The sequence below is a fragment of the Phascolarctos cinereus genome, unplaced genomic scaffold (assembly GCF_003287225.1).
Source record: "Phascolarctos cinereus isolate Bilbo 61053 unplaced genomic scaffold, phaCin_HiC Scaffold_5;HRSCAF=322, whole genome shotgun sequence".
Classification (NCBI taxonomy): Eukaryota; Metazoa; Chordata; class Mammalia; order Diprotodontia; family Phascolarctidae; genus Phascolarctos; species Phascolarctos cinereus.
This window is the reverse complement of record NW_027555958.1, coordinates 305,924,962-305,939,314: the sequence shown is the minus strand read 5'-3', so window position 1 is coordinate 305,939,314 and position 14,353 is coordinate 305,924,962. Positions and strand designations below refer to the sequence as shown.

Below are 14,353 nucleotides of genomic sequence, written 5' to 3'. Positions count from 1 at the left end.
GACTACAAGGCTAGGTCTCTACCTACTACACCATGCTGCCTCACTGATGCTTAATGGCACAGAAAAGTAAAAATAAAGTGACTGCCTTTAAATCTTATGTCATCCTAAAAGCAAACAGAGAAAAATGACATTGTATTATTGGGAAAGTACAGAATGAAGGCTCCAGTACTGAGAAGTCTCATTTCAAAACTTACCCCAGATGACTGCTGGTTTTGAGATAGTGCCAATCGAGCATGGCCTCGTCGAATTCTGCGCTCTACTTCTGCAAGTAAGCTTTGTAAATATCGCAGGAAATCTCTTTCATAACCAACTTTCATAAAACGAGAGCTCTTCTCATACCTGACAAAATGAAAAACAAAACACAAAAATGTGTGCCTTCTTATACAGAAAGCACTCTACATGATATTATGTTGAAAGCCACCACTATACCTTATAAAGTAACTGATTACTTTCATTTGTTACCTTAACTATTCTGAGGCTTTCTTTCAAGCTGAGGGACATACTACCATAAAATGAGAATTAAACTGCCAAGTCCCAATCATCATTCTACTACCCCCTATTTAATAAGGCAACCATCTCCAAAAGCTGTGTATAAAAAGACAAAAACGGGATGACTTTGCTACCACTTCCAGTCAAAAACTTAGAAAATAGTGCTGCATGAATTCTATAGTGAACTCTAAGCAACTGCTGAATCTTGTCCTTTTAAATAAAAAACTGTATAAAAAGCTACAAAAGCAGCAGCAACTCACTGTTTCCGAAGGTTTTCATCATGAATTTTTTCACATGGACCTAGGAATAGACATGAAAAAACAAAAAAACAAAAAGAAAACCTATCAGCAAATAACCTTTTGCAGCCAATGGAAGGGGTTAAACATATCCTGAATAACCATTCTGTTCATTACTACACAGAAATGCAATTCTGTTTGATCTTAAATTTTTTCTAATAATAGATCCATGGAAAATGTCTTATATCAATTCATGCAAAGAGGAAGTTAAGAATATTCAAGGTATATCAATAACCTTTCAATTGTTCTGACGGGTGCCTATAAAGCTCTTCCAAATAATATCCCCTGGTCCCATTCTCAGAGGGGGAAAAAAATTACTGGTCTAAATATATATGGCACTCTTTATAGGATAAGGGATTCAGAACTAGAAGGGACACTGGAGTTCACACATTCCAACATCTCTTCTATTTCCATTATTATTTTACAAATAAGGTTCAGGGAGGTTAAGTTACTTGTATTTTTAAGAGAACTCAAAAACCAAAGTAGCAGACTAACCTACTAGTAAACTGAGGAAGAGATAGATTACTTAAATTACTAGCAAACCTTGAAGAAATATTTCTTTATAGTATTATAAGGGAAAGCATTTTTAAAATCTACACTTAGTAATGACAATGACCAATTTTAAAAAATTACTTAGGGGCAGCTAGGTGGTACAGTGGATAGAGCAACAGCCCTGGAGTCAGGAGGACTTGAGTTCACATCCAGCCTCAGACACATAACACTCACTAGCTGTGTGATTTTGGGCAAGTCACTTAACCCCAATTGCCTCACAAAAAAAAAAGTCAGATACAAAAAAAATTACTTACCTAAGTCTGAACGGGTATTTGTAAACAATTCAGCAGGACAAAAACCACAGAGGTAATATTTACAAACCTAGCAAAGAGAAAAAAGGAAAAAGTTACTTTACACTGTAAAATGTTCTGGTTTTATTTTAAGGTACTTAGATTGACAAAGATACCATATTATGGAAATCTACTTACTAAAAAGCAATAATTTTTATAATATTTTATTCATTAGCTTCTAATAATTAGCTACAACATAGATAAATCAGAGTTACTTTCAAGTAAGTTGACATTTTATAAACCTCTCCTTGAGGTAAGAATGCTTTTTAATGAGGCTTCCAAAGTATATTCATAACTAGCCTCTTTATCATTCAATGTTAGTCAATAGCAAATTGTTTTTCAAGTAAAGTTCACAAGATCATAGATCCAGAGCTAGAATGAACTTCAGAGACCAACTAGATTAAAATACATTAACTTTCCTATAGACTACTAAACTACTGCTCAGTAAACTATCAACGTACACCTGATCACACTTTAGGAAATAGGTAATATTAAGGATAATCTCAAAAAGCAATACCTCCTTCCTCTTTTTTGTAGAGATTGGGAGACTACGGTAGTAGAATGTTGTATATGCAATTTGTTAATCTTGGTTTACAAGTTGATTAGTTCTGCTGAACTGTTCCCTGTTCATTTATTTTTATTCTTTGTTAAAATATTTGAAAATGAAGATAATATTAAAACGTTTTATTAAGAAGAAAAAAAGCAATTCTAGAGAGTACTTTCAAGAAAATTTTATTACCTGACTGTTAAGGACATACAATATTGCCTGGATCTCAAATGTAATTTTGAGAAGGTTCTTTATTTCCTATTATATTTTCTAAATGTTTTTAATACCTTCCTTAAATACTGAAAAAAACAAAACTAGGGGAGACAGTTTCATTTTATTATCTAATTTATATCCCTATGTGATATGTGTTGGGGGTGGAAGTGTAGTACTTTATAAAGTCAATCATTATGAGTTTTCAGAAAAGTCTTTAAAAAGTAGGTATATGCTTCTGGAAGATGGATTATATTATATATCTTCTCTGAGCTTTCATTTTTCACTGTCACTTAAAGAATTCAATATGCCCACAAAAATACAGAATGTGTATAATCTCCAAATACATCTTTTTCTATTTTTTTAAAGTTAAACCAGAAACAAGTGTGACTATTGCCTACTTCCAATATCCTGCAAACACAAATTAAATTGCTATCATTCTTTAAAATGTTTTAACTTTCTATCCTGAATTTCTTTAGGCATAATTACCAGATAAATCAATACAGAAAAGGACCTATCACTTCCTTTCGTATATACAAATTCTTTTTCAAACTATTTCCCATTATGTTATGTCCACCAATCACGAAGCAAATTTACTTGTTGGTACTATCTCTAGTATCACTTGTATATAAGATAGAGCCTCACCATAATCAGGTCAGCTTTACCTTTGCTAATGGGAAAGCCATGACAATCTACTGCTTATGGATGTGATATAGTGGACAGAGCACTGGCCTTGAAGTCAGGACACCTCAGTTCAAATACTTGTCTCAGACACTAGCTGTGTGACCTTAAGCAAGTGACTCGACCACCCTCTGCCTCAGTTTTCTTTCATCAGTAAAATAAGGTTGAACTTTGATGGCCTCTCTGGCCCCTTTCGGGTCTAAAACTATGTTCTACACAGAATCCCTGTGATTCAGTAAGGAGCCACATAGGCAGCAGCCCCTTTCCTTACACTGAATCCCTAAGCTGCCTACTCTAAGTCAAGTCAACAAGAATAAGGACCTACTATTTACCAGTCCTTAAGTGTTGGAGACACAAAGAAAGTAAAAGGCAGTCTCTGCTCAAAAGGAACATAGTCTAACAGGGGAGACAACATGCAAACAGTTATGTACAATCAAGATATACATAGAATAAATTGAAGATAATTTCAGAAGGAAGGACCTAAGACTAAGGAAAACTGGGAAGTTTGGTGCTGCCCCCCAGCCCCCCCCGTCCTCTTCTTATAGAGGGTGGGATTTTAGTAGACTCAAAGGAAGGAGAAATCATCTCAGCTAGCTAGACACTCAGCTCTCAGAGATGCCGGTGCCCAGAGTCTAGAAATGGAGTACCTTACCAGTTAGACAATATTTATTAATATATATTGAACTTGTAGCAAGCACTATGTTAAGCACTGGGGATACAACAAAAGGTAAAAGACAGTCCCTGCTCTAGAGGACCTCACCATCTAATGGGGAGACTGTTGCAAATAACTATGCAGGAACAAGATATATACAAGGATAAACTAGAAATAATCAAGAAAGGGAACAAACTTGAGAATTAAGAGGGATCATAAAAAGCTTTCTGGAGAAAGTAGGATTTTAGTTGGGATTTGAAGGGGAGCCAGGAAGTGCAGATAAAGAGGCAAAGCACTCCAGGTATAGAGAACAACAGCCTGTGAAAATGCCTGGAATATGGAGATGGAATGTCTTATGTAAGGAACAGAAAGGAGACCTGGGTCACTGGAACAAAGACTACATGGGGATGGGGGTAGTAAAAGGATTAAGATGATTTAGGAAGAGGCCAGATTATAAGGGGTTTTAAATGCCAAATAGAGGATTTTATATTAGATCCTGGAGGCAAGAGGGAACCACTGGCGTTTATTGAATAAAAGGGTGGGGTGGGGATGGGGTGCCCACACCCCTGGGCTTTAGGATGGTCTATCTGATAGTAGGGTGAAGAATGGATTGAAGGGGAAAACCAACCAGAAGGGTACTGCAAGTGTCAAGGTGTGAGATTATGAGGGCATGAACCAAGGTAGTAGAAATGTCAGAGAAGAGAAAGGGGTGCATATGAAAGATGTTATGGAAGTAGAATCAAAAAGACTGGCAACAGATTGGATATGGGGTGTGAGAAAAAGTGAGAAGTCAAGGATGACATCTGGATTAAGAGCCTGAGCACCTGGGAGGATGGTGGTGCCTTTGATAGTAATAGGGGAGGAATTCAGAAGGGGGGAAAGTTTGGGGAGAAAAGTATTAAGTTCAATTTTGGATCTGTTGAATTTTAGATGTTTAGATGCCCAACAGACAGTTGGAGGGACAAGACTGGAAATCAGAAGAAGTTAGAGCTAGTATTAAAGAAGACCAAGATGCAATTGAACATAGTTGTCTAATTAATTCAAGAACATCAACTATCAAGACAAGGATAACAATGATAATAATAATGATGATGATAGCTAATATTTATACGCTCCAGGCACTTCGCTAAATGCTTTATAATTATTATCTCATTTGATCCTTACAACAACCCAAGGAGAGTTAGGTGCTATTATCCCCATTTTACACATCAGGAAACTGAGGCAAACAGAGGTTAAATGACTTGCACCTGGAACATCTGAGGCCGAATTTTGAATTCTGGTCTTCCTGACTCCATTTCCTAACTTCCAGCTTCCAAGTCTGGCACTCAATCCACTGCACACTAAGTGGCTCAAACTCTCTATATGACAAAAACCCACAAGCAGAAATTAGATTAATACCTTACATTATATATCACAAAGTTCTAAATGGATACATGACCTAAATAATTATAAAATAAATTAGTGGAAAATAAGAGGTACCTAATACAACCGTGTTTCGAAGAGAGGGCTTCTAAATCAAACAAGCCATAAAGACAGCTAAGATAAAAACAATCAATTCTGATAACATAAAACTGAAATGCTTTTGCACAAATAAAATCAATGCAGCTAATATTAGATGAGAAGTTAATCGTATTGTACATATTGTTAATCTATTTTTGCATTTAATCCCAATGTCTGCTGAGCTATCCAAATTTTCCAATAGTTCTGGTCAAAAAGGTTCAGTGGTTTATGCTCTTGGGTGTTTCTTGTTTTATCTAGCCTACTCCTCAGATCTATTTTTCTGATTTTTAAGCAACACCAAGGAGTTTTAGTGACTGCTGTCTTATAATACAGTTTGCTCTTCAATAATGTTATGCCTCCCTTGACTATACTTTTCCATCATTTCCCTTGAGATACTAGCCAAACGAATATTTTGCATAGACTTAAAAGACGCCCCACAATAACCTGATTGGCATAGCACCAAATCTCAATTTATTGTGGTATGATCCATAACGAATTTGTTTATTATATCTTCTAGTATCCACAAAGACAAGACAATTAAATCCATGGGAGACAAGATCTCCAAGGGAAATAGTATAAAAGGAGAAGAGAACAGTCTCGGAAGGCTCAAAGTTTGAGTTAACATTTGTTTGTTTCCTTTATGCCCTAGCATAAGACCTTTGTAAAAGAACCATGAAATGCTGAGAAATATGTATTCTTTAGTATTCCCATAGTCACTGGTCAGTCAAATCTAGTTAAGTCAACAACTGATTCAGCTCCATATTTATTCTTGTGGGTTCATTCCATCACAGAAGGCTGAAGTCTGCAGAAAGACCACTGAATTTGGTGATTAAGAGGTTACTGGCCATCTTCGAATAAGCAGGGTTTTTTTAAAATTCAGTTTTTCAGTTTCAAATTCTCCTCTCATCCACTCCTTCCCCACCCATAGAAAAGGCAAGAAATGTAAAACCCATTACAAATGTATACAGGCATGTGAAAAGGGAAAGAGCAAAGGCTGAAGATGGATAGTATGTTTCCATCACGAATCCTTTGGAATTGTGGCAGGTCACTGTGTTGTCCAGTTACTAAGTCTTTCAAAGTCGATTATAATAGTGTTCTCGTATAAATTGTTCTCCTGGTTCTGCTCAACTTGCTTTGCCATCAATTCATTTAAGTCTTTCTAGATTTTTTTTATAAACTATCCACTTCATCATTTCTTACCACATAATTGTATTCTGTTACATGCACATACCATAACTTGTTCAGCCATTCCCCCACTGACAGGCATCTCCTCGGTTTCCAATTCTTTGCTACCACAAAAAGAATTGCTATAAATACTTTTGCATATGAACCCTTTTCCTCTTTGATTTCTTAGTAGTAGGATCACTGGGTCAAAGGGTATATACCATTTAATAGCTTTTTGTGCACAGTTCCAAATTGCTTTAAAAAATGATCATATTAGCACACAACTCCACCAACCGTGCACTACAGTATGCTTTTCCAAAACCACACCTCCTCCGGCATTTATCAATTTCTTTTTTTGTCATCTTAGCCAATCTGATAGGTATCTCCGAGCTGTTTTAAGTTGTATTGCTCTATTAGCAATTTAGAGCATTTTTCTAAATGGCTATTGATAGCTTTGATTTCTTCTGAAAATTCTCAAATCCTTTGACAGTTTATGAATTGAAGAATGATTCTTGTAAATTTAACTCAGTCCCTTATATATTTTAGAAATGAGACCTTTGAGTATGAAGTTCCAATGAAGTTTCACTCTTCATTTTGTCCCTATAACCTAGCACTGTGCCTGGCAGATGCTAGCTGCTTAATAAATGTCTATTTAATTACTAGCGGAGGGGTAGAAGTCAGGTTACGAGAATTGGAAGAGCGACGGAGTAGAGATAGACATTTCTTTCGGTATGGTGGTGAAAGGGAAGAGATGAGATAAAACCAAGGATGTAAAAGGGTAAAGTTTTAAGATTTTTTTTAAAGGAAAGAAAAAACAAGCATGATAGAAAAGGGAAAGACATTAGTAACTTGACAGTCAAGATGTATCAAGAGGATGACTGAGGAATCCAGAAAGGTCCTCAAATTACTGGGAAGTGAGAGAAACTAATCAAGAATGCAGCTTGAAGGGCTTAACTTTGGCAAGGAAGGCCGTTTTCCCTAGACATGGAAGGATCAATAAATAAAAAACATTTAATTGCTCACTAAATGTAACTATGTGCTAAGTTCTGGGATACAAAGACTGAGACAGTCTTTTCCTTCAGGGAGCTAATGGTCTAATGGAGAAGAGAATACATCCCTGGTGGCCAGCAAAGGGAGTTATGGTTTGTAAAGTCAGAAAGATGATCAATGGAACAAGAGGGAAGTCAATCTATATGACCTTTCCAGAGACAATGGTAGTTCTTACAGCAACAGACAGAAAGGGGGTACAAGAGTGCTTAGCTCCTTTTCCAGGCTTGTTCTCTGGAGATCTTGTTTGGGGGATCAGAATATTATTCAAGTTCATTTGCTACGTTAATATACAATCCTCATCTTTTAAAATACTGTTTTTAAGAAAAAGGCAATTCAATTGTTTGACAGCTTTTGTATTATTATTCATTGTGGTCATTCATCAAGTCTAATTCAGATCCCAGAATTACAGATTTAGAGCTAGAAGGAATCTTAGAGACCATCTAGTCAACTCCCCTCACTTTAGAAATGAGTAAACTGAGGTGTAGAGAGGTTAAGTTGCAGAAAAAGAGAACAGGATTCTGATTCCACTGTATCTGGATGCCTCTTAAGTTTGTAGTTTAGGTTTAATCTATCATTTACCTTTTCAAGATGGAAGTAGGGCAGTTTTTCCATTAAGTAGTTTCAGAATTTTAGGACTAGAAAGAACCAATGACCAACCACAACTACACAAGACACATGATGAAACATGCTACCCTATCATATCACCTGAAAAAAGGTGACAGGACACAGAGTACAGCTCAAGACATAGAATATGGGGCGGGGGGGGGGAACGACACCACATACAGAGCCATAGAAATCTCTCAGTAATTAATGAATTTGTTTTGAGAATGCATGTTACAAGTCTCTCCCCAACTGAAGGGAAAATAATTTTGACTTAAAAAAAAAAGTCCTTGCAAGTAGATTGTTTTTCTTGGTATTTGTATCCCCAAACCTAGCAGAGTTCCTTGAAACATAGCAGGCACTTAAGAAATGCTTACTGACTGACTGAACGGGGTGAAAACAGTAGCAAATTGAGGTAGAGGAGCAATATCCTTTCCATGTGATTAGCAAAACCATATTTTGCTAACTGTTAGATGGTCTCTTGAGTGTCTTATTTAGTTCCAATTTGAAGCCAGAACTACCAGACCAACATAAGGTCAGGAACTTCCCGAAGTCAAAGAGTCAGTGGCAGAACTAAGACTGGAACTCATACCTACTACGTCTTATATGATTTTAATATTTGCTCTTTTGTTGCTACTTCAAATTCTTATTCTGCACACCCAAACCTCACTCATCAGGTTATCCATCAGCTTCCCAGAGGGACTTTTGTGACATGAAAAAAACAAACACTTGAAATTTGAAAAGTTAAAAAGAGAAATTACAAAAGAAAATTAAGACAAAACTCCATCATGATACAATCACACAAATATTGCCACTGTGGTAATGAAAGGCACCAGTAAAATTAATCATTTGGTTTTTAAAAGTTCTCAATTATCCAATTCAACTATTTCCTTATTCTTCTTTGCTAGGTTTGAAAATATTACCTGCAGGTTTTTTGGCCCCCCCCTGCAAACAAGCATTATGAATCAAAAAAGCAAAAATTTTAATACCTCTTTTCACTTGATTTCCTGAGATTAATGACCTAATTTTCTTTTAAACATTGCCTTTTATACCATAAAGTTTCTTCTAGGTTTCCCAAGCAATTCCTTCTCTTAAATAAGTTCTCCCTTAGCTTAGACGGTAACAAGCATTTATCAAGCTCTCACGATGTGCCAAACACTGCACTATTAAGTTCTGGTAATATAAAAGCCAACTGCCTCTGTCCTCAAGGAGCCTACATTCTGAAGTGAGAAGACAACTAGAAAAGAGCTGGGGACAGATAAGGGATATCTGAGTGGGGCCTAGTGGTAAAGTTCTTAAAAGTTAGGAGCACAGCCCTCAAATATGCCACAAAAGGCAGATCAAAAAGATTTGTTCCTTCGCTTTTTAATATACAGGGTGTCCCAAAATCGTTAGTGCAGCTTTTTAAGCTTAAAACTTCACTAAGCCTTTCAGGACCTTCTGTACATAAGTATTATGGCCAACTAAACTCCCTGAACCTCAGTTTCCTAATATCTATGAAATGAGATTAGACTTAGATTTAATCTCTAGGATCCTTTACAGACCCCAAACCGACAAATGTTAAGTTCTTACATCTTACAAGGCATTTTTTTTTGTTAGTTGTTGAACAGCAACACAAAGGAGAATAAAACAATTCTATGACATATTTAATACAGACTTACCAAGAGGATGGCACTGGGGATACAAATGGAAAAATATAAATGTCTGGCTCTCTAGGAGCCCATAGCTTTGAGTGGGGTTTTTGGGAAGCAAAGGGAATAAAATAAACAGAGTATTAAATGAGTAAGGTAAAAATGTCTGAGAGTTCCTTTTCCTATTAAAGTAGGTTATAGAATATCAACATTAAGTGAAATCTCAAAAATTTTACTGAAGCCATGTGGAAGTTTTGTACACAGCTGCTAAAGAAATAACAAAACAGTTTACAGGCTACTCTACCTCTCATTAATTCATTATTAAGTGCTACCAATCATGCACATAGAATGCCATCGTTAAGTGATGGTAAAAATACTCTGGAACAGTAAAGACACCTTTAAAGCTAAGGAGATTTCTGATTAAGTAATTCAGAATTTTTTTCTTTTCACAGATATTAAAGCAACACTATAATAATCAAAAAAGTAAAAGAAAATCATCATCAGAGACTTTCTGTTCATTTGATGGCATGCTGTCCTGCCAATTAAATTCTAAGAAAATTGCAAATTTCAAACATATCAAGTGAAGCACACAATTCTTAATAAGGAAGAAACAAAACAGCACAAAAACTTCTAGTGTGTAAATAAATGCAGAAACTAACTTGTACTCAATCATATGAACAAAAGTTTGTATGGCCTGATAATGCTACTCCTGTAATCTTTTATAACATTTGCTTTCCACAAATCTTATATTAACTAGCTCTTCTTACTTATGTCAGTTAACACTCAAATACTGCACATCATGTAAACTTTGTATTTTTCTTGGAAAATTTTCATTCTAGATCTCTACATGCACTGAATACCTGACTATGAGGCTATCTGTGAAGGTCTACACTGAAGGATAACCAGAAGAAATGCTTTTGGTAGTACCCATCAGTATTTAAACTTCCTTGGATTTAATCTTAAATCTTAAATTAACATTTAATCTTAAATGTACCTACAAGTTATCAAACTTCACTCATGAGTATTCAAGAAATGTTACATGGAATTTGGTACAGCTTATTCTTTAACCACCGCTTCCTTTTTTCCTGCTTAGGGTCTTTCTGTGTGTGGAAGAGGAGGGCACTGTTGATAGAGGGAGTTAATTGGCCTAAATGTCAAATTCTGGAAAGCAACCCTATTTATTGTCTATTTTTGAACAGTGATCAGTGATAATTTTAGTGAAGCATTTCACAGAATGCCAAGAAATAGATATCACATAATTTATTAAACAAGAATACTTGGAGACAGGGAGTAGGAAGCAATCAAAATTAGTCTACTTAATATTCTTGAACATTTGGGAAATTAGTGAAATCAAAAAGAATCTACTTTTCTTTTTTTAAACGGCAGGTTAGGGACTTCTGATGCATTTTCTATTGATTTATCAATTAATGGTTTAATTGATTCTTTTGGGCTAGGCAGTTATTTTATTAGAAAGGCTGCACTATGGCTAACATAACAAAACAGGAAAATGATAAATGCTGGAGAAGATGAGGGAAAACTGGAACACTAATGCATTATTGGTGGATTTGTGAAATGATCCAACTATTATGGAGAGCAATTTGGAACAATGCCCAAAGGGCTATAAAAATGTGCATAGCTTTTGACCCAGCAATACCACTTCTAGGTCTGTATCCCAAAGAGATCATACAAATGGGACAAGGACCCATATGTACAAAAGTAGTTATAGTAGCTCTTTTTGTGGTAGCAAAGAATTACAAATGGAAGGGATGTCTATCTGTTGGGGAATGGCTGAACAAGTTGTGGTACATGAATGTAATGGAATACCATCGTGCTGTAAGAAATGATGAGCAGGCAGACTTCAGAAAAACCTGGGAAGACATATGAACTGATACTGAGCGAAGTGAGCAGAACCAGGAGAACACTGTACACAATAACAGCCACAATGTGCAATGACTAACTTTGATAGACTCATTTCTTCTCAATGCAAGGATCCAAGAGAACTCCAAAGGACTCACGATGGAAAATGCTATCCACATCCAGAAAAAGAACTATGCAGTCTGAATGCAGATCAAAGCATATTATTTGCTCTCTCTTTTTTTGTTTGTTTCTTCTTCTTCCCATTGGTTCTAACTCTTTACAACGTGACTAATGTGAAAATAGGTTCAATATGAATGTATATGTAGAGCCTATATCAAATTACTTGCTGTCTTGGGGTCCAGGGAGGGGAGAGATGGGGAGAAACTCAAAATCTTATCGAACTGAATGTTGAAAACTAAAAATTAATTTAAAAAAAAGGCTGCACTAAAAAATAACAAACAAAAAAATATCTGGTTATTACAAATAAAGACTTCTTTCAATATAGGTTCAATATTTGGTAACACTAGCCAAGATTTTATTCCTAAATTTTGAATATATGTTGAGAGAGAAAGTGAAAGCTAAGTTCAAGTAGAGTTCAATAAGTAATTTCACTTTTAGACAAACGTTTAACAAAACCTCAATTTAGAACTTCAACATTATATTTTCAGGGGCAGCTAGGTGGCGCAGTGGATGGAGCATGACCCTGGAGTCAGAGGACCTGAATTCAAATTTGACCTCAGACACTAGCTGTGTGACCCTTGCTTGGCATGTCACTTAACCCCACTATCTAACCAAAAAACAAACAAAAAAAACATTAGATTTTCAGTTATACCATAAAGTCCCCTTCAAATAAAATTAGCATTAATTCCTTACAATCTTATTTATCATCATAAGGTACTTCCTAAAGTACTTCCAGTAAAATGTCAAACAGCTGAAATTCTCCCATTTGGTTAACGTTGAAAATTATTTACATTAGGCTGTTACAATTACTCACTAGGAAGACAGGAGATGCTTAATGTAGAAACATCAATGTTCTTGAGTAAATAAAAACAACAAAGGTAGGGATTAGAATCAATGACCCCTCAAAACTGCTGCAAAAATCTGATTTCACTGGAATTTGGAGTATTTACCACCTCTCAGCTCCCCCAGATTGTGATAGTTCTCCCAACAATCTACTGTATAACTTCTTCATTTGAGAGGTTAAGAGACAAGCAGAAAATAGCAAGAACTCCACTGTGTAGCAAATGTGGTAATACAAAGACAGAGTAAAACAAAACATTAAGCCTTTCAGAAATCCAGCTACAATATATAATACTGATACTACACCACTACAAATAATTTAGGAGCTCAGTAATTTTCATCACAAAAGGTTTCTTCATTTATCATTTACCAAAGGTTTTAAAGGGTTAGATTTATAAGAAGTGACCTCCAAAGTATTCAGTTTGCTGAGGAAATGATCATCAACTTGGGGAGAGGAAAGTGGCGGAGGAATTTGTAGGAGTCACTGACAATATCAATTAGAAATGAAGCACAGAGTAATCCATACCTGTATAGTTTAAGACCTAGGACTAGGGAAATGGGATAAAGTTCCCATTCCTGTCCTAAATAGCTAGTATTGTCAGAATGAATAATGTACTGGACGAGTCAGATGACCTGGGTTACATCCAGGTTTTGCCAATGAACTACCTTTCTATGACCTTGGGCAAGCCAATTCAGCTTTTTGGGCCTCAGTTTCCTCAATAGAAAAATCAGACTAGATGATCTCTAAGGTTCCTTCCAGCATTAAATCTCTGAATGAGACATTTTTTTGAACATGGGCAATGTTGGAATATTTTTGCTCAAATATGCATATGTGTTTGGTTTCCAAGTTGGGAAAAAGAAAATAAATGCTTGTTGGGGCAGCTAGGTGGCGCAGTAGATAGAGCACCAGTCCTAGAGTCAGGAGGACCTCAGTTCAAATCCGACCTCAGACACATAACACTTACTAGCTGTGTGACTCTGGGCAGGTCACTTAACCCCAATTGCCCTCACCAAAAAAAAAAAAGAAAGAAAGAAAGAAAAAATGCTTGTAAATTGGAAATTTAAATTAAATTCAATAGAAAAAAAGGTACTCCTAACTCAAATCACTTTTTGTACTTGAGAGAAACTGGGGTATAGGGAAAGAAAAGATAGAACTAAAAAGAGGAACTGTATCTATATCACATATGTGTATGTGTGTGTATACACACACACACACACATATATACAAAAATCAAATCTTAATGAGGGTTTGGCTTTAACAGCATGGAAAGCTAGATAATCACAGTTAAGTATTAGTAGTATTACATTAGCCAGATGGGAATCTGCAAATTAATTAGACATGATGTCAAGAGAATTCATTGTTTCACTTAGAACATGACTTTTATTCTTACCCAATACCACTGCTTACCATATACAAAAAATGTATTTGATGAAACAATAATTTTTTAACTGCATGAGTTTTAAATGACTGCCAACTGCCTTTCAAAAGTATGACTGACTTTGGGGGCAGCGAGGTGGCACAGCGGATAGAGCACTGGCCCCTGGATTCAGGAGGATCTGAGTTCAAAGCCGGCCTCAGACACATAACACTTACTAGCTGTGTGACTGGGCAAGTCACTTAACCCCCACTGTCCAACCAAAAACAAACAAACAAAAATAGTATGACTGATTTTGATCACAAACACTATGGGAGGCACTGAAGTACATAAAGAATACTGTCTGAATCTGAAGACTATAAGATCCTGGAGGACAGGGGCTCTTACCCTATTTAATCATTACAGCTCTTCCAAAAGCTTGCCCAGTACTTAGCACTT

General features: G+C 36.0%; 1 protein-coding gene across 16 annotated transcripts in view; it reads right to left on the bottom strand.

The window, feature by feature from the left end:
• Positions 1–14,353, bottom strand: part of LUC7L3 (LUC7 like 3 pre-mRNA splicing factor) — a 72,422-nt gene that overhangs the window by 55,743 nt on the left and 2,326 nt on the right. For all 16 annotated transcript variants that reach the window (XR_013487231.1, XR_013487233.1, XR_013487232.1 and 13 more), the window contains exons 2-4: positions 1,592–1,658; positions 750–789; positions 195–339 (exon numbers count right to left, since the gene is read on the bottom strand). Coding sequence is in view for 3 of the 16 variants with exons in the window: in XM_078156066.1 (XP_078012192.1) it covers positions 195–339; positions 750–789; positions 1,592–1,658 (252 nt within the window). In the remaining 13 variants the exon portion in view is untranslated. The remainder of the gene's footprint in view (positions 1–194; positions 340–749; positions 790–1,591; positions 1,659–14,353) is intronic.